Genomic DNA, 20,876 nt, shown 5'->3' with positions numbered 1-20,876 from the left:
AAGATCACGCTCTTCCGTCGACAGCGGACGGAGATCCATGGCCATGTCCAATCTAAGGATAACCTCCGAGGCCATGGCCAGCTGCAGCTTCGCGTGTGAGAAGAACCCATTACTCCATTGTCTCAGCCGCAACTTCTCAGCCAAAATTCGGCAAGGCTCCGTGTGTGATGTGGACCTGGCCCAGGAGTCATGATGTGGACCTGGCCCAGGACTTCAGCCAGTTATGATTGTGTGCATCATGCATGATGCGGCAAGTAGTTTTTCCATCCTTTATGTCATGTTTTTTCTTTTCTTCATTATGACCGAATGGTTTGGACACCGATCGGCCCGTTATACATTCGTTTTGTGTACAACAAAACAATTGACATGATTTTATCAGACAGTTTACATAATCTATTACAGTTGTGGCCTGTTATACCTTCGTAATACACACGGCACCATCAACTAGATCAAGATGTTGAATCCTTTATTCCACGACGGCATATGTATTGCCATTTATTCGTAACGAGTGCATACACTGTGATGGCCGTGGGACCTGCATATATCAGACAAGCAACTTCTAGCTAGCGAAGTTCCTCTGGGTGTAGCAGTCGAGGTTGCCTCCGGTGGCCGTGCCGAGCATGCCGCAGTAGCGCGTGTAGTAGCCGATGCGGTCGACGTTGGCGTCGTTCCGGCCCATTCCGCACTCGAGCCCGCCGTTGATGATATTGGTGATCACTCCGTATCCGGGCACCCTGCCGGCAGCGGTGTCGGCGGCCGTCGGCGTCCAGCGGCGTAGGGCGACGTTGTGGCACGACGGCTTGTTTCCCTGCGCCGTCATCCAGAACCACATGGCCGTCCTGAAGGACACCACCGCGTCCGTGGACACTAGGTCTGGGTTGCTCACCAGGTCCTTCCCGATCGCTCTCCCGGCAAGATCGTAGTTGGACCGCCTGGTCAATCGCACGAGGAAGAGTTATTGGTTCATCAGAACAATCTCATCGCCAAGGCAACCAAGGCCCAACCGTGTCTTTGTTATTATCAATAACTATTGCACGCGAAAACGAAAGCTTATTTGGATCAGGTCGTGATTAGCGGATAGCTAGAATGTCAACACAGCTGTACTTTTCAAGCAGATTTTTTTCTACAGATTATTTCAGTCTGTGATATCAGTGTTGACCAATATACTGTTTTTCATGTGGATGGTGTTTCAGAGATCGTCTTATAGACCATAAACTTGGGATCTTGCTTACCCTGTCAATTGGATGGGTCCCCGTCCATAGTATGGTGGGGACGTGGCCTTGCTTATCTCTTCCTTGAAGCAGTAGCCCCACTGGAACTGGTCGGCAGCGCCTCTCGTCCCTCCTACACGTTGACACGGCATGCACAAGCACGAACACGATTAACCAAGGCAGCGATGCATGTCCAAATCAAAAGTGCCACGAAATCCGTTGAAAACATCAAACGAAATCAACAGTGGCTGACTGACGTACCGGTGGTCTCGTGGGAGGTCTGGCCGAAGAAGGCGGCGAGGTCGCGCTTGATTTCGTCGGCGCTGCCGGTGGTGCCGAAGCCCGGGAAGGTGTTGGCGGCGGCGATGAAGGCGTCGTACGTGTAGAACCCTCTGGCCGGGCACAGCGAGTTGTCGCGGTTGGGCAGCATGCTCGCGTACACCGACCGCGTGATGACCGAGCCCACGCCCTGCGCCGCGGCACCCCCCGCCGCCACGGCGAGCAGGAGCGCGGCGGCGCACACGGCGAGGGCAGCAAACCTCGCCATAGGCCAACTCACCTTCAGCTGATCAGCTCGTGTAATGCACTCCTGTGCGGTGTAGCGCAGGAGGAGGGCTTGCAGGACGCTTGTGTGATGAAGCTGCTTGGTTTGCAGCTGTATTTATAGCTGCTCGGCTCGGGTGCAGCGCAGGGAAATGCGCTGGCGATGCATAATTCACATCAGGCTTTTCCACGTTGCGCGCGCGATCTTTATTTGCGGGGAGAAAACCCGACGGCCGGGTGATAGGACAACGGGCGCATCATGACTATGGCTCACAGTCCGTCTCATCCATGCTAGTACATACGGAATTCCACGCGTCTGCACAAACGGGTCCTTTTCCGGGCGTTGTCGATACGCGCGGGCTTCTTGGCATGGTGTGCAGTCACATGCATGCTGCAGCTAACGCCGGCGGCGGCCGCTGGCTGCTAAGCTTTTCATATGGTTCTGGCCTGCGCTTGCACAGCGCATATAGACGGGAGGCTGAAAATAAGCTTCGATGTCGTCCTCGCGGCTCGCTCGTGGAAATACGCTGCGTCCGCACCCAATGATCCAATCCAGATCGAACTCAAGCCATCAAAAAAAAAATTAGAACGAAGACGCCGGAGGCGTCCGGCTTTAAATTAATAAAGCCCACATAAGGCAGCATCCAACAGGTTCAACACATAACAACAAAGATAAAACGGCCGTAGCCAAGGTACGATACATGCTACCGGCCGAAGCCTGCAAGAGGAGATAAGCAACATAGAGCAATGTGCCGGTCCAAAAGATCAGAGCCTACGGCAGGCTAGTGGCGGGCATCAATCTGGATCGTCCGAATCCGCTCCATCGCCTTCGACATCCGATCCGCATCACGCCGTTTCCCCAACGGTGTCCATGTCTGAAGAAATAAGTGGCATTTAAAAATAATGTCAGCCGGGTGAGAAGGAAATTTGTGCTCGATAGTCATCTTATTGCGGGTGGTCCAAATGGACCACAGCAAGGCTCCCACGCAGCGCCATAAGACCCGGCCAAAACCACCCCTAAAAGCAGCTAGTAAAGCGCGCAGGTCCGAGGTAGAGCGAGGATCCCAAGTCTGCCCGAACGCCTCCCTAACCGCACTCCAAGCAAAGCGAGCAAGATGACAGTTAAAAAATATGTGGTTGGCATCTTCATGTTGGCCACATAGCACGCAAGAGCCGTCAGAGGGCCCATTCCTACGAGCGATATTATTGGAGGAGGGCAGGCGATCGCGAAACATCTGCCACACGAAGATTTTGATTTTTAAGGGAATGGCAGCTTTCAATAGCCCCCTAGCTATGTCCAGGGTCGGTCCCTCGGTCATTTTGTTGTACAAGGATTGGACAGAAAACTTCCCCGAGCGCGAGAGAGCCCAGGAGACCGAGTCGGCCTCAGGACGAAGGTTCACTCCCGCCACATCAGCTACAAGCCCGTCCCAACAGGCTCGTTCGTTATCAAGCAGGGGTCTTTTGAAAGAGACCGCAGGCGGATTGGTATGCATCGCATCTGCCACTAGGATATCCACGTTAGTAGCAAGCCGATATGCTATGGAATGGCTTTTTCACAAGGGTTCCGAGCCAAACCAGTGGTCCAACCAAAACCGTGTTGAGGACCCATTGTTGACACAAAACTTGGCTCCTAAGGTGAATGCTGGCATAACTTCCTGGATCCCATTCCAAAAAGTTGATCCCTTAGCTTTGGAGGTAAGGAAATTCCCATCTAGGAAGTATTTGGCGCGAAGAATATCCACCCAGAGCCCTTGCTCGTTTTGGGAGAGTTTCCAAATCCACTTGGTTAAGAGAGCGACATTCATTAGCTTCGAATTAAGAATCCCAAAACCTCCAAATTTCTTAGGGCGACAGAGCGCGGCCCATTTGATTAGGTGGTACTTCTTTTTGATCCCCGTTCCTTCCCAAAAGAACTTGGATCGGGGCGTATCAAGCCTGTCATGAACCCCATCAGCCAGCAAAAACATGCCCATCATGAACAGAGGAAGGGAAGACATGCTAGAGTTAGTTAGAATTAATCTGGCCGCCGAGGAGAGGAAACGACCACGCCAGGGGCTAACTCTATTTGCCACCTTGCCATACAAGGGTTCCCATTCCAGAATGGAGATGTGTTTATCTGAGATAGGCAGGCCCAAATACTTAATTGGAAAGCTCCCTAGCTTACAATTAAGTAGATTGCCTACATGAGAAGCGAGCGGAGGATCCATCCCAATGGCTATTACCTTGCTCTTAAGGAAATTGATCTTAAGACCAGAGATGATTTCGAAAGCGAGGAGAATAAGTTTGACTGAAGCTACGCTATGATCGTCAGGCTCAAAGAGCAGGAATGTGTCGTCCGCATATTGGAGGTGGGTGAGACCACCCGGAATGAGGTGAGAGACCACTCCGCGTATGTGACCGGCGTCCTTAGCCTTATGGATCATGGCTGATAAGGCGTCCGCAACAAAGTTGAAAATCAGGGGCGAGGAGGGATCCCCTTGCCTGAGACCTCTTTTGTTGCGGAAGAAGTTCCCAACCTCTCCGTTGATCGACACCGCGGTCTGGCCACCCGAGACCAAATGCATGATGCGGTGGACAAAGCCTGACTCGAATCCCTTGCGAGTCAACACCTCGCGGATGAACTCCCAGTTCACGCGATCATATGCTTTCTCAAAGTCAAGCTTTAGGAGCACGGCCTGTTGCCCGGTGCGTTTAAGCTCATGGATAGTCTCCTGCAACACTATCGGCCCTTCAAGAATGTTGCGGCCTTTGAGAAAGCCAGACTGACTATGGTTTAAAACGCGCTGCGCGACCGGAGCAAGTCTGGTCGCATACGCCTTTGAGCAAATCTTGAAAGGTACGTTAATGAGAGTGATAGGACGGTACTGCTTGATAGTGTCGGCCCCTTTGACTTTGGGAATAAGGCTAATCACACCATAGTTAAGGCGCGAAACATCTACCGTACCTAGCGGAAAACCATTGATAATCCCGCAGAAAAGGTCTTTAAACATCGGCCAGAAGCGTCGGAAAAACGCGACCGGCCAGCCGTCCGGACCAGTCGCCGTGTCAATCTTCATTGCACCCACGGCTTCGTCGATCTCCTCCGTGGAGAAAGTCAAAGCCAAGAGGTCATTTTTGACTTGAGACACGCGGCCCTCTTCCCCCCAGAAGTCTGCCCGGAGCTGGAGGCGCTTTTCCTCATCTGTTCCCAACAGATTAAGAAAGAAGTCATAGATATGTGCCACGATGTTAGCCTGACTAACCAAAATCCCTTGATCAGATTGAAGTCTCAAAATCAAGCACTTCCGTTTACGACCGTTGGCATAGGCGTGCAAATATCCCGTATTCGCATCGCCCTTGGTAACCCACTTGACGCCGCCCCGACGGCGCCAATTTTCCTCCTCCTCCCTAAGAATGGCGAGCACCTGGTTCTCAAGAGCGTAACGGTGGGCCCATTCGGCTTCCAGGAAGGGTCTGGAGTCAGCTTGTTCGTCGAGGGCTTTGATTTCAGCAATAATAGCTTCCCGAGCGCGCTTCGCTTCGCTCCCGTGGTTTGCACCCCACCCACGGAGGAAACCCCGAAGGGTCACAGCCGCCGCGATCCAAGTGTCCAAAGGACCCCTGGAGCAGCCGACCGCCGCTCTGGCACGCTCCCAGCGCGCCATGAGCAAGGGCCCGAAGCCCTCTATCTCAAACCACCCAGTTTCAAAGAAGAAACGGGGGCTGCGCTTGATCCGGTCCTCCCCCGAGGCTAGGATCAGTGGCACATGATCCGACCCAATACGCGTTTCCGCAACCAGCGTACACATGGGGAATAACACTTCCCAGTCGGAGGACACAAACACCCGGTCCAGAACACTGCGCACCAGCGACAGTTGCTTGTTGGTCCACGTGAATCTAGCACCAGTCCTAGCAATCTCCCGCACGGCGAATGATGCAATCGTATTATTGAACAAGTTAACTCTAGGCCAGTCAATGTTAGGGTTATTCTTATCCGCTCCCGAACGGATAAGGTTAAAATCACCCCAAGGACAATGGGGATGTTGGCGCCTTGCTTAGACCCAACCAAGCTTTGGATTTCTCCCAAGAAATCAGCCGCCCTAGAGTGGTCAGTCGGGCCGTAGACGCAAACAATTGCCCATGTAGCAAGCGAGATCCTGTGTTTAATCGTGACAGAAATGAAGAACGCGCCCACATCCCAGCTTACAGCATCGCATACATCACTGTTACATCCCAAAAGGAGACCACCAGAATGGCCTACAGACGGCACCCGGCCCCAGACAAAACGATGGAGAGGATCGTAGGCAGCCAAATCTCTATATGTGAAATCAGCTTTAATCGTTTCCTGGAGCGCAACCACGTCAATGCACTCCCTAGCAATGTATTCTTTAAGCTGGGTCCGACGGCCAGCGTGGCCGCAACCCCGAATGTTCCAAAAAAGGTAGCGCATCTAAATAATACGGTTGTGAAGGCGCACCCCACTGGATGTCACCGGTTTTGCCACGCGTTTTTTAGCCGGGGCACGACTTGTCGAGGGGATAGCCTCCACCTCCCTGGCGTCAGCGCTCCCACTCGCCAATTATGTGCTATATTTTATGCATTTTATTAATAAATTTGCGTATTAAAATTTGAACTTAGATTTAAAAATTTCCAAAAAAAAGTGAGAAATATCATAAATAAGGCAGTTATCATATAGGTTGAGTACTTGGTTGTTATGAGACAAAACTTTGGTACTTTCAAATATGCATATGTGGACATTAAAACACACAAACTTAATTTTCAATATGTAAGATGATTTTCAAAATTTTCAGATTTTTTTAATGTTGTCTGAAACCTACGAAACTTTGCATGGCGTCATTACATGAGATGTAGAGTATGTGGTTAATTTTTTTAACAAAAGCTATGGTGTAGGTTATTTAGAAATTGAAGATGTCCTCGAGGCACGTTCGTCACGTATCAAATTAACCTGAAAAAGTCTTAAAATTGAACATGAAACTTGAACTGATGTATCTTAACACAAATGTTTCAAGGGGAAATTATGACAAAAATTTGTGTTCACCATCAAACCCAACACTTTCCCTATGAATCTCGGCTGCTTCCCCGAAAACTCTTCAGTTTTTTTCGAAATGGAGGTAAAAGTTTTGCCTCATCGATTAATTAAGACGAAGAAGATTGCCCAGTTAATTTACAGAAAACCGGGCGAAAACCAATACAAATGGAGCACGAACTAACTCCTCACATGGCAAGGAACCCCACAACAACACATGTGGTCCCTCCCAGACTCTCTGAATACACAACATCGACAAACCTCGACATCGCTACTACACCAAGAGACCCCCAACAAGAACAGCTCGACACAAGACATCAGGCACCTCCCAACCCTCAATGACAACCCAATCAAAGCGGACCGAGAGATGGAATGTCATCCATCAAGCAGCGAGAGACGCCTTGCCCATGGCGCCACTCTTTCATTTGCCCACCTTCTTTTGTTTGCTCCTTATTGGTGTCCATGTCAAGAGGCAAGCAATCGACCTACCCAAATCAGGTCTAGCAACCTCCACACTGGCGAGTAAGTCACAAAGTTCCTTCGCAAAGAGAGCATCTGGATTTCGAGTAGGTGCCAACCCACTTGGCTCAATGGTCATGTCACTCACAGGCATCACCCGCTCCGTGGTCGCAAACGAGGAAATATCATCAACATCCAAAACTCCATGCTCCATGACACCAAGGGGTAGACTGGTTGGTGCCTCAGACCCAATGGACTTAGGAGATCGAGAGACTGAAACATCCAAATCACCACACTCCTCAGCATCAAGTATCTGGCTAGACTCCAGGGGTGATGCTGGCGATAAGCCACAATTGAGATCTTAGGAAGGTCTACCTTCGGTTGTTCGACGGACAGAGGCAGAACCAAGCCCCCACACAGCTCCCGAAGATCAGGCATGATCTGCAGTACCGGAGTCACAACCACATCATTTCCTAGACCCTCATAGGCCGACGGCGGTGAGCTGGCTCTAGCACGAGGGGAGAAACAACCATGAAGCTCGTCTCCCCTCTCAACCTCGAAGCTGCCATCAGGCACAACCAAAGGGTGCAACACATGAGCACTCTGCAACACAGGCAGCGCCAAGGAGAGCCCTCCTAGTGCATCCTCAACTTGCTCCATGAAGCTCTCCATCCGCAACATCCAACCTTGCATGAAGTCAACGACATCACGCAGAGGCTGGACCGTCTCCTCAAGCCGGAAGGAAGCCATATCAACGAGCTCAGAGCGCAACAGCTCGGCCTGCCTCTCCAAGGTAGGCCGCACTGGGATATCCGCCGAGGCCACAAAGCCAGCAGGAGCAGCAACGATCGATGCCCAAGAATCACGACCAAACGTCTTTGAGAGGGGCGCGACATCTTTCTGGACCTTGTGAGGAACTGAAGCTTGTTGGTGTCCGACAGTGAGGCGGGGCAATGGCGACAAAGTAGGGCTTCCCAAAAAGCTAAGGGGATGCCAGGCATTGCGGTACCCACACGCTCGATGACCATTCTCAAGGCATCGAGAACACCTAAAAGGATCTCGACACTCCGCTGCACGGTGTCCAGGATAGAGGCATTTGCAACATCTACCATGAAGCCAAGCGGGGATAGGACGGGGAGCCAGTGTTGGGCCTAGTGACACTGGACATTGCACGTTGCGCCGTGGCATCACCTTTTGCCAACCACCACATGAATCCGCATCACACGCCATGCCTGGCCGAGCTGCCGGAACTGAGGATTTGGTAGCCGGCGGCGGGGCCAGCACATTGTCATCCTCGTCATCTTCATCGTTGGTAAGGGAGCTCCATGAAACATGTCGCGCCTTGTTCAGACCCGGCTCAACACCGTCAGGAGTTGGGGATGGCGCCACTTCTACAGGAGTCGGGGACGGTGCAGTGGTGCCAGCCGGAGTCGTGGACGATGCGGTGTTGCTAGCCGGAGTCATGGACGGTGCTTCAGCAACATCAGCCGGGGGTGGCGGCGGGGCTTCCACAGGAGTCGAGGACACCGTAGCAGCGCCGGCAAGAGTTGGGGACGACACGCCCACAATAGAAGTCGGGGCTGACGGCGTGGTGCTGCCAGGAGCAGAGTCAGCGGAGGCAGGGGATCCAAGCCCTCCAACCACCAGGCCAGGAGCACGATCTAGAGCAGCACGCGCCGCGTCCAGGGCAGAAAACGCAGCGACACCGAGCGGAGGAGGCCGGGGGCGAGGCAGGGAGCGCATGCCCGACTGCACCATCGGAGATGCTGCCACATCTGGCCTCGGCGGGAGCCCAGCACGGGACAGACGGCCGCCAGCTGTCGGGGCGGCCATGCGGGAGGCAAGAGCAGCCGCGGCCAGTGCGGCGGCAGCAGCCGAGGCTTCCAACAAAGTCGGAGATGACGACGCGAACGTGAGGGCCATGAGCAGCGCCTTGAGAGCCTGAAGGGGAGAGGAAGGGCAGCTGAAAGACGACGCGGAGAGCAGCCCGAATCTGGTCTCGACGGCTGAAATGAGGGCCGGATGAGGGAGATCAATGTGGTGCCGCCGGCCGCGGGCACGGTGTTGTCGGAATTATGTGTCCTGCAACTATATTCAAATTACTAGGAATTACTAATATTCGGAATACCTCATTATGGAATTGTACATGTATTTATACATGGAATTGATTTACATGTTTAGCATGAAATTGTTACTTGCTGAAATGTACTTAAGTGATATATGCTTAAGGAAGCTGGTCGATTATCAGTGGAATAAAATATATTATTTATATTGGAAAGACTACCTGGGTACATTGATGATTGGAAGGAGCTAGATCGTATAGTTAGATTACAGCCCTAACGTTGATCTACGTAATTAAAGGAATTTACACTCTATTATGGCGCGTTGCTCACAAGCGCGTGCTCCGGGGACATAACGGGTAGAATCCGTTAACAGACAAATATGATCGTGATTGGTAATTTGATCTGGACTCTATCCCGGAAACTAGTGGAAGAAAAACTAGGAATCTTATATCTGTATAAGAGGTGGACTCTTTGGAAAGACAGTATAAGAAGGTCCCTACCCCCTAGCCTCAGAGATGCGAATTGTGAGCGGCACCACGGATAAGCGCAGAGGAATAGGGGGTAGACCAAAAACCTAAATTTCTTACATTGGCATCGGAGCTAGGTTGAAGGTCGCCGCCACTATCCTAATCCGTCCTGCAACTCTGCCGTTGAGGTGGACGGCTGCCATCCGGATACAACCCGCTGCGTATCGTTCTGTCCCCGCGTGCGTCTAGTGCATGATCTACCGCTTCTTCCTGGTCGCACTCCTGCGGCGCGTCAAGCGGGTGCTAGCCGCGGCAGAATCCCAGGTGCTTCTGTGTTCGGGGCTATGCGTTCGATCGTCCCGGAAAAGTGACACGGATCGAGGACTGCTGGTACATCTTGCATGCCCGTGGATCGTGCAGGCCCGTAATCCCACTACTTCAAACTGCCGACGGCCGGCCACGGCCGTGAACCTCTGTCGCCGTTGTAGCCATCGCCATCCACAAATAATCCGCTGTGTCCGCTGCTGTCGATTGATGTGCTGACTGCTCAGTGCTGCACGCATACGCTGCTCGCACTTAACGCGGCTAGTATGCGATTATATCGCATGCGTGTTCCCTGATGCAGCGCGAGGAAAGTCAGGTTCGAGTGATCAACCAATAAAGGAGTACATCTGGATCGCTCTCAAAGCGCATGTTGATCAAGGAAGGCTAGTGTCCTTGGCTGTTTTGTTTCTTTGCGCGAGCGGATCGAGAGTAATAGTGCTGATTGTACATTAGTACTACGGATTGCAAAGAGCCAAAGAGGTGCACAAGTGATCACATACACGTCAATTCTTCGCTGGATTTCTTTGTTCTACTGCTGGAGGAAGTGTTGCGTCGTCATAAAGAGAGAAGTTTCGGTTTCGATCCGACCTAGCAACGATTTTTTTTTCTCGGTCGCCGGGCCCTCGCCTCCTGCTTTGCACACAAGGACCAACGATTCTGTAATTATACCGACATCGGAACAGAATGGCTTCTGTGATTCTAATTTTTGTGGTGGAACTCGACGAGTATTCTGGAATTCAACGGAATACACGGAAACTATGTCCTTGTGGTTCTGGCTTGTTGGAGGAATCTCTGAAGGCACCTGTGCACGCATGCTGTCAGGGAAGGAATATTAAATTCACATATTTCCTAGCATCTATTAATGAGTTTATTTTATTAGATTGCTGCTTAACAAACTAACTTGTTTGGTTGCTAATCCATTGCGTGTAAATCATAGCAAGGAAAAGGTATCACTCCTTGGAAGAAATTTAGGAGGACTCCAAATCATAAATGCATGGATGAATTGCAACGAGCAAATGATTATGTGGAAAATTATTCATAATCTGGAAAGGGATTTCAAAGAAGTGTTATTATTGAGCATCACTTATTTATGGAGGAAGATGGGAGTCACTCCAAGGACAAGGAAATTTGCTCTTTGTTTGTCGGTATGTCTAATGATAATATTTCCACTATAGATATTTATTTGTGGTATTTTTTTTTTCAAATAGTTGGATTATGGTGTTTTATATACATCATTTATTGTTGGAATATCATAGCAACTTCATTGGCATGCAAAAAAAATTTCAAAGGAAAATTGATATACTTTGAATTGGAAATTATGCCATAAAACTCCCTCGTGGAGGAAAACTATTGTTGTTATAGGACATGTTATTTAACCTCAATGAGAAGGGATTAAATTTATTGCTCCATCTTGGAATTTATTGATTTTGACATACTATTTGGAAAAGGAAGTGGAAATATTGCTCAATGGTTAAGTTAGTGCATTATGGATTTTCACACAATGATCTATCTTTCTTGATATCCATTGGAAGTTGGCAAACCAATTTGTTTATTTGGAAAGGATAACTCCATATGGAGGAATACCGACAATGGGAACAATGCTTGGAATTTTATTATCTACATCATCAACGACTTGGTCACATATCTTGGAACTAGCTAGATGAATTGGCTTATTCATTCTGGAATTCTAAACTTTAGTGGGAGGACTATGGTATCTTGTGAAGCATATATGATGGTATGTTTAGTTTATTTACACTTTTCCGAAGGTGGGAAAAGAAAAGGCTTCACGTCATTATTTATTTTGGTAGCCTTATGGTATTTTCTTTGCACTCCCACTAGAGGTCTGATTATTTATTTTATCTCATTCGTTGATGATTGATATGGTTATGTTTATACTATTTCAAAATACAAGTCGGAATGTTTTAATTGTGCTTGTCATACTATTACTGAAGTGGAAAATCAGTTGATTAAAAGATTTCATAGTTTTAACAACCGATTGGTGGGGGAAGTACACTTCAGGAATATATCATTTGTATGTAAAGAGCATGGAATTATTCACCATTGTTATATACCGTACACTCCACAATTGAACGGAGGAATTGACTGTCTTGTATACCCCCTTGTTTGTTTGGAAAGAAGCATTGTGTACTGTCGTTTGTTGTATCTTTCTCCATCTAGTACAGTCACTTGGCTGGAAGGAAATATTCTATTTTGGCATGAAATTCACAGTTATTACAAAGCGCACACCAGGAATTTTTTCATGGTTCTTCTAGTGGATCAAAGGGTGTTTTCTTAGTTATCTGGAAAATGAATACTGGTGGAAAGTAGGAACACAATCATTTTATCATCAAGGGTGGAATTATTGACAATCATACTGGAATATAATCTTGACCCCAAGGAAACTACAAGTGACACTCCCAACATGACATGCTTAGGATAAGTGGGAGGAATTAACTTGGAATGTAATCTCTGGATAATTGTTATGTGATTTTGGGGGGGAAGTCACTCTAAATACTAGAGGAAAACTCCTAAGAAGGATTAAATTTTTCATCAATGTCAACTATGAGTGGAAGAAATGCGGGAAGGAATAAACTCAATAAGGAAATATATAGTTTGGGAAGTTATTATCATACCAAACAACCGCAAGCCCATTGTTTGTAAGTTTTTTTTGTAAGGAAATTTGGCTCATTGGAATATTATAATATCACTCTTGCTATTCAGTTCTTTACACAAAAGGAACATATACTTTATGGAAACTCTCTCTCCTGGAATATAGGGAAGAGGAACTAAAGACATGGTTTGCTAATTGAGTATATTAATGTATGGTCTTATAACAAGCTTCACATCAATGGAATAGCAGGTCATATGTTTTTTTTTTGAATGAAGCAAGGCGGTCATCTACAAATGTAAGTGTAAAATAGTTTACATTATATTGTATAAATTAACATTCTTTGGCTGTTTGTGCATTGATAACTCACATTGATGGAAGTGTAAGCTTGGTCATTTTCTAACTTTCATATGAAAGGAATTTCTGGAGCTTCCAATGTTTCGGGAGTGGAAATACATAGAAAATATTTTGAAGTGTTTCTCTATGGAAAATTGCAAATATGTTAAAAATACCTTTGATAAAGGAAATCATACTTAGTGAGGAATTATATTTGAACTCCTGAGGAAAAATGGAACAATAAATGGTACTGAAATTGATATGTATCTTCATTATATTATCATACCTTAGCTACCGGAATTTATGTTGCATTCAAGCAATGGAAGGACAGACGAGCAGCTAAGGGAATCTCACACATCATATAAGATTGTGGAAAGTGCATCACAACCTGTCACTTGTTCTGAAATTTATATTAAAGGTAAACACATTGAGGAAGTTATTATTCTATCTACGAGATGAGAAATAAGTCCAGGTACGCATATTCAATTATTGTTTTAAGTACTAATATGGTGCAGGTTCACTGACTGAAGTCAGGAATTTCTTACAAAGCATGGTTACTGATGGAACTTCATTTAGTGATTGGATTTGATATGTATGTGGTTTTAAAATTTTATTCAACATGGTTATCTTATACTTGACTCGATGTGGAATTATTCATATTATTGATATATGTGGTTGGAAATAATTGATGTGGAAATTCACTTGAGGAAACAAAATACTCAAGGTGCCTATAAAGGTGGAATTACACTCGAGGAAATAATAGTCGAGACGCCGAGGACAACTATGCTGGAATAATTAGGCGGAAATTTAAAGTCTCTCGTGTCACAGCAAGGAAACATATTGAAGGGAAGTATCACTATATTTATATATTTGTGGGTTTTCAACATTGTGTTAATATGATTGTTGATCCCTTGACTAAGCCTCTTAGTCAGGAGGTATTTGGCAAGCATGTTAAGGCTATGGGTTTACGAATATTTGAATGGTCGTTTGGGACAAGTGGGAGATGTCGGAATTATGTGTCCTGCAACTATATTCAAATTACTAGGAATTACTAATATTCGGAATACATCATTATGGAATTGTACATGTATTTATACATGGAATTGATTTACATGTTTAGCATGGAATTGTTACTTGCTGAAATGTACTTAAGTGATATATGCTTAAGGAAGCTGGTCGATTATCAGTGAAATACAATATATTATTTATATTGGAAAGACTACCCGGGTACATTGATGATTGGAAGGAGCTAGATCGTATAGTTAGATTACAGCCCTAACGTTGATCTACGTAATTAGAGGAATTTACACTCTATTATGGCGCGTTGCTCACAAGCGCGTGCTCCGGGGACATAACGGGTAGAATCCGTTAACAGACAAATATGATCGTGGTTGGTAATTTGATCTGGACTCTATCCCGGAAACTAGTGGAAGAAAAACTAGAAATCTTATATCTGTATAAGAGGTGGACTCTTTGGAAAGACAGTATAAGAAGGTCCCTACCCCCTAGCCTCAGAGATGCAAATTGTGAGCGGCACCACGGATAAGCGCAGAGGAATAGGGGGTAGACCAAAAACCTAAATTTCTTACAGGTGTCGCGGGAGCCATGGACGTTCAGCAGCGGTGATGAAACAGTGCTCCAGGTCAACTCTTCAGTTTCTAAGGAAAGTGCATCACAACTTTTAGACAACTCTCTCAATCTTTTACCGCACCCTCTATCGATCTTATCATGAGGTCATGCCAAGTTTCAGCCTTTTTAGACTTCATTTTTAAATCTTTTTAAAAATCAACAATCATTTACCTCCATTAAATATCTTGAAATTAACTAATTCTCTAAATATAGCAAAGGAACCCAAAAGGTGCCAAAGTTTGAATACATGATCAACTTTTTTAATACACATTATGTATTTTTCTGTATACATTTTCCATATACACGAGCAACATTTTTCTATACACATTTAATATTTTTTAAATACTTGATTAACATTTTCGAAATGTTTTATGTGAGAGTGTTTTTGGTAATATATATCAAATATGTTTGGAATATTTGGAAGTATAAATAAAAGTAAAAAAATAAAGGAAAAGGTAAAAACAATAAACATTGAAAAAAAGAAAAAAAATCATCTCCACCCGCACATTGTGACGATGCAGTACAACAACGCTCTCTTTAGGCGAGGCTGCCCTATAGCCGGACATAAGGGTACTGCTTTTCTTTAACACAGTACAATTGAAATCGCTCACATACACTAAAGTACACTTACCCTTATGAACACAACACGCACATCCTACCCCTATAAGCACCTCCGAGAGACTGAGTTGGTATAGTGTCTTGAGATTTTATAAAGTCACCATAGACGTCTCGCAGTTGACCGAATGTCTTCTCCCACTGAACGAACATCGCCGGAGAACTGAAATAAATCCAGAAATAATGCGAGCACAAAATGTCAAGTATGGAACTTGAACCCTGATGAGCTGGATACCACTATCCTTGTGTCCTTCTAACCATCTAATCACAAATTGGTTCGCGACATGAGGGCACTACTGATTGGACAAGCAACACAGCTATCATACTTTCCCCGGAAAAAAACACACAGCTATCACTCTGGTCGGCCTGTTATACATTATCTTGTGTACACAACATAACAATATCATCTGATTTTATTTAATTTCCATAATTTGTTGCAACAACTTAGTCGTATTACCATACGAATCAACTGATCACATGTTGAATTATTTATTCCACAATGGCATAAGTATAGACACTTATTCATAAGGCGTGGATACACTGTCTAACTAGCGAAGTTTCGCTGGGTGTAGCAGTCGAGGTTGCCCCCGGTGGCCGTGCCGAGTATGCTGCAGTAGCGCATGTAGTAGCCGATGCGATCGACGTTGGCATCGTTCTGGCCAATGCCACACTCGAGCCCGCCGTTGATGATATTAGTGATCACGCCGTATCCGGGCACCCGACCGGCAGCGGTGTCGGCGGCCGTCGGCGTCCAGCGGCCTAGGGCGACGTCGTGGCTTGACGGCTTGTTGCCCTGCGCCGTCATCCAGAACCACATCGCCGTCCTGAACGACACCACCGCGTCCGTAGAGACCAGGTCCGGGTTGCTCACCAGGTCCTTCCCGATGGCTCTCCCGGCGAGATCGTAGTTGGACTGCCTGGTCATTCGCACGAGGAATTACTGGTTCATCAGAACAATCTTTTCGGCAAAGCAACCAAGACCCAGCTGGGTATTTGCTGTTATTAACAATTGTTGCACGCGAAAACGAAAGCTTATTTGGATCAGGTCGGGATTAGCGGCTAGCTAGAATGTCAACACTGCTGTACTTTTCAACCAGATTTTTCTACAGATTATTTGAGCCTGTGATATTTGGGTTGACCAAGTATCATTTTGCATGTGGAAGATGCTTCAAAGTAGTAGGCCATAATTTGCGATTTTGCTCACCCTGTCAATTGGATGGGTCCCCGTCCATAGTAGGGTGGGGACGTGGCCTTGTTTATCTCCTCCTTGAAGCAGTAGCCCCACTGGAACTGGTCGGCGGCGCCTCTCGTCCCGCCTGCACGTTGACACGGCATGCACAAACACGTACTTCAGTTAATCAAGGCAGCCACGAATTCCATTGAAAACAACAATCGAAATCAACACTAACTGACATACCGGTGGTCTCGTGTGAGGTCTGGCCGAAGAAGGCGGCGAGCTCGCGCTTGACATCGTCGGCGCTGCCGGTGGTGCCGAAGCCCGGGAAGGTGTTGGCGGCGGCGATGAAGGCGTCGTACGTGTAGAACCCCCTGGCCGGGCACAGCGAGTTGTCGCGGTTGGGCAGCATGCTCGCGTACATGGACTGCGTGATGACGGAGCCCACGCCCTGCGCCGCGGCGCCGCCCACCGCCACGGCGAGCAGAAGCGCGGCGAGCGCAGCAAACCGCGCCATGCTCACTAGCTCACCTACAGCTGACCAGCTCGTGTAATGTAGTATAGCTCAAGGAGAGTGGAGAGAGGCCTGTGTGACGAAGCTGCTGGGTCTGCAGCGGTACTTATAGCAGCTCTGCTCGGGTGCAGCGCGGGGATAACGCGGTGATTATGCACGGTTCGTCGCGGGCGTATACTTTTCCACGTTGCGCCCGTCTTTGCGGGGCGAAAATTTGACGGGCCGCGGTGTCAGGACGATGGAGGCATGTGGCGTATCTTTTTTTTTTAAACAAGAGGCATGTGGCGTATCGTTATCACTCTCGCAGCCGCGTGCTTGCAGACGCATGTGGCCTCCCATGTATACATATCTCTACGTGAATTCCACACGTCTGCACAAACAAGTTCTTTTCAGGGCGTTGGCGATACGCGCAGACTTCTTGGGACGGTGTACAGATACACATGGCTGCTGAACATCATGTGGTTGTACTGCTACTGTTTTTTTGGGGGTGCAGTGCCTCGCGTTGGTCAGCCTTGTACAGCGCATGAATGGGAGGACTGGAAGAAGCTTCTACGTCGTCGACGGCTCGTGGAAAAACTCCAGCTCGGCGTCCAATGGTCGAATCCAGACCGAACACGAAGCCATCAAATATCACATGGATTGGGACTCGGTAAAGATAGGTGGTTGGAGCAGGGAAGAGATCAGCGTTTCGTCAACAAGAGGAATTTCCTGTTGTATTTTAAATTTAACACATTAGATAAAACATGGTAGTAATCGGACCAAATTTTGCGTTGAACAAACTAGACTGGCAAATGACAATTTGCGTTGAACAAACTAGACTGGCAAATGTGTAGATAAGTGACGCAAAATATGTACATCTCGCTTGCCAGTAGTAAGGGCATCTCCAACCCCGCCCCCAAAAACAGACGCGGACGTAGATAGTGGTACAGGAGCCGGTCATCTAACGAGTCGTACACCTTCGTTCGCAATACAGACAGATTTAGACATAATTCATGTAAATGTGGCGGAATTCATGCAAATGGACATAAGTTTGATATATAATTTACATAAACCAGACAATATTTTGTCCATTCAACTAAAATCTACTCCCTCCGTTCCTAAATATTTGTGTTTTTAGAGATTTCAATTGGACTACCACATATGGATGTATATAGACATATTTTAGAGTGTAGATTCACACATTTTGTTCCGTATGTAGTCACTTGTTGAAATCTTTAGAAAGACAAATATTAGGAACGGAGGGAGTATATACTAACTTGCAGCAGACGGTGACCTCGTGCGCCTGACCGGATTGGCCAGCGACACCCCCGTTGCCGTCCGTGCATCATCGTCGTCGTTGTGGGAGTGGTCCTTCTAGCAGCAGCCTTGTCCGTCCGCCCCATGACACTCACGGAGGAGCCGCTTCGCCTCCTCATGCACCATGTGGAGGGCCGCCTTGGCCAATGCCAACCCTTCCTGGGGAACCCTGCCATTGTCCTTGCCGACAGCGGCAGAGGTCTCGCTGAACAACCATTCTTTCTTGATCTTGGCAAGCTCCCTATCGAGGCGAAGCAGTCGTCGTGTGGTGGTCACCGACCAGTCGTGAGCCTAGGCCTACGTGAGGTCGGGATCCGCGAGGACCCAGGACGACGCGACATTGGACTTTGCGAACATCACTCGGTGCGCCGCATTGTGCCGCCTTCTTCTCCGTCGAGACGATGCTCCGCGATGAGGATCCGTTGTCGCGGCCACCAAGGTAATGGAGAAGGCGCATGCGTGCCTTCGCAATCACCAGGAGCACTTCTCCTCAAGGCCTTGTCGCATGATGATGTCATACACCGGGGGTGGCTCACCGAGAGGAGCCCGACAGAAGGCCTGCCACACACCCTAAAAGGCCCAGCAACGAACGGGAGACCGAAGAAGAAGATAAGCATCGTGCAATCAACTTAACCTCCAAGATGGTATGGCAGCAACCCTAGATTGGATTTCTCTGTCTCTGTAAAACCCTAGCCTCTTTGGGTACATAAAGGTTGCTAGGGGCTTTCATTCCCATCGACTCATGTAGACAGAACTCTTGGTAGTCATCTTATACAGACCATTGTAAACCCCTTGCATGAGGTATCCCTCCACCATGAATAACAAACACGAGCAGGATGTAGGGTATTACTCTCCGGAGGCCCGAACCGGAGTAAAAAAACCCACGCGATCTCTGCACTGAGACTTTGAGCTATGCCAGGACCCCTACCGAGGGATTAACGAGTTTCTGCATTGTTAGTTAGCGCGCCAGGCATGGGTTGCCTCGGCTCGAGACAGATCTCAGATCGGATCTTCCTCGGCCTCCGGCGGCATGAATTCCTCAACAACTTCGAGGGCACGTACCAGCCGACGCAGCATATGCATGGTGCGCCAACTGACGGTGCAGAAAACCGTCAGATCCCTCAGTAGGGGTCCAAGCATGACTAGAAGTCATAGATTGGAGGTTGCACGGGGTTTTTACCCAGTGTAACACCCCGATAATCAAGATACAGTAACCTCACCCTAATGTGCCAGGTCATCATGTTTTACTAAGCCATTTTTACACTTGATGAAAACCAGGGTGAAATTCAAATTCCAAAAAACTAGTCAAATTATAATTTCTTCAAACTGGCAAGAAAAAAATGTTTGAAGGGTTAAAAATAATCACTAGCTAATTTTCATGTAAGAATTAACATTTAAAAAAATATAAACATGCTCCTGGATATTAAAACAGTGGACCAACAATGTTAAGTAAGCCCATTTAAATTCAAAACTAAATTTGAACTGTTCCAATTGGCCCCAAACTTTTTGTGCAACCTAGTAGTGTTGTGCTTGACTTATGTGTCAAGTTTCATCATTTACAAAAATCATTTAGTAGCTCAAACTGATGCAAAAGAATGATTGAAATGTTTGGCAGAAAAGAAAAAGGAGAAATACTAGAACCTACTGCTACTTTGGGCCCTAAGTAACTACAGGGTGGTCCGGCCCAATTTCGCTGGCCTTTCCCCTAACCTCTCGCTAGAGGCAGGGAGGCAGGGCGCGCATGCCGCCCATCCGCCGATTGCCTCGCTGTCATGCATCCAAGGCTTTCATGTTGGCCAAATAAGTCGCGGCCACGGGCCGGTCGTGTCGGGCGTGTGCGTGGGTGTGAGTGTGTGCATGTGTGTGGTGCACGGGGGTGCCCGTGTAGATAGACACCATAGGCGTGCGGGTGTGTACGTTCTGTTGGCGTGCCACGCGGGGCGATCGACCCGTTCTATTGGCGCTCACCGCGAGTCGCACGCGTCCTAGCACGGCGCGGCCAGAGCGAGCAGAGCGTGGGCACGATCGGGGAAGAGTGGAGGCGTGGGTGCGTGCCCGGTGCGCTGGCTTGGGGTATAAAACCGTGTGGTGACATTGTAACAGTGTGGCATATCGAGTTGTTGCTCGAGGGAAGAAAAGACCGTTCGTGCGGCGGCGTTCGTGCGTCGGGAACTCCACCGTGTCCACCGTCACCCTTTATTTCCTTCTTCTTCTCTTCATCTCGGGCTAAAGTGAGGCGACAGATAGGGAGAGATAGGCTAGAGGGAGAGCTAGGGAAGACTAGACACCAACAATTGGCATCAGAGCGAGGTGAGGGAGCTCGTCGACGACGATGGCCATCGTGCCGCATGGCGCAGGCGGGAGCTCGGTGTCGATGCCGATGCTGATGCTCACACCGGACAACTACACGGTGTGGGTGATCAAGGCATAGGCCATCCTCGATGCTCACACACTCTGGGGGGCGGTGGCGCCGGTGGTGAACGGAAAGAAGTGCAAGACAGTGCGTGCGATGCTCCTCGATGCGTTGTCGGAGGACGTGCTGCTGCAGGTGGCGACGAAGCTCACCGCCAGGGAGGTATGGGACTCTCTGAAGGTGAGGTTCGTCGGC

At 48.1% G+C, this 20,876-nt stretch overlaps 2 protein-coding genes across 2 annotated transcripts; both read right to left on the bottom strand.

The window, feature by feature from the left end:
* Positions 1-445: 445 nt before the first annotated feature.
* LOC542775 (chitinase 8) lies at positions 446-1,854 on the bottom strand. Its single transcript, XM_044474230.1, has 3 exons — positions 1,473-1,854; positions 1,233-1,344; positions 446-932 (listed from the first exon to the last, which is right to left on the bottom strand). Exons 1-3 carry the CDS (start codon positions 1,756-1,758, stop codon positions 560-562), a joined length of 771 nt encoding a protein of 256 aa, XP_044330165.1. The 5' UTR covers positions 1,759-1,854; the 3' UTR covers positions 446-559.
* A 13,816-nt stretch (positions 1,855-15,670) lies between these two features.
* LOC123051355 (chitinase 8) lies at positions 15,671-17,094 on the bottom strand. The gene is made up of 3 exons (XM_044474222.1): positions 16,702-17,094; positions 16,489-16,600; positions 15,671-16,201 (listed from the first exon to the last, which is right to left on the bottom strand). The coding sequence occupies exons 1-3, from the start codon at positions 16,973-16,975 to the stop codon at positions 15,829-15,831; spliced, it is 759 nt and encodes a 252-aa protein (XP_044330157.1). The 5' UTR covers positions 16,976-17,094; the 3' UTR covers positions 15,671-15,828.
* Positions 17,095-20,876: the final 3,782 nt, after the last annotated feature.

Source organism: Triticum aestivum, chromosome 1A (genome assembly GCF_018294505.1).
Source record: "Triticum aestivum cultivar Chinese Spring chromosome 1A, IWGSC CS RefSeq v2.1, whole genome shotgun sequence".
Lineage (NCBI taxonomy): Eukaryota > Viridiplantae > Streptophyta > Magnoliopsida > Poales > Poaceae > Triticum > Triticum aestivum.
Note: the sequence above shows the minus strand (reverse complement) of the source record. Positions and strands in the feature narration are given on the sequence as shown.

Coding starts and splice junctions, on each gene's coding strand:
- LOC542775 (XM_044474230.1), bottom strand. CDS start 1,758: ATGGCGAGGTTTGCTGCCCTCGCCGTGTGCGCCGCCGCGCTCCTGCTC. Junction 1,345..1,472: donor GACCTCCCACGAGACCACCG/GTACGTCAGTCA, acceptor GTCAACGTGTAG/GAGGGACGAGAGGCGCTGCC. Junction 933..1,232: donor GGACCCATCCAATTGACAGG/GTAAGCAAGATC, acceptor GCGATTGACCAG/GCGGTCCAACTACGATCTTG.
- LOC123051355 (XM_044474222.1), bottom strand. CDS start 16,975: ATGGCGCGGTTTGCTGCGCTCGCCGCGCTTCTGCTCGCCGTGGCGGTG. Junction 16,601..16,701: donor GACCTCACACGAGACCACCG/GTATGTCAGTTA, acceptor GTCAACGTGCAG/GCGGGACGAGAGGCGCCGCC. Junction 16,202..16,488: donor GGACCCATCCAATTGACAGG/GTGAGCAAAATC, acceptor GCGAATGACCAG/GCAGTCCAACTACGATCTCG.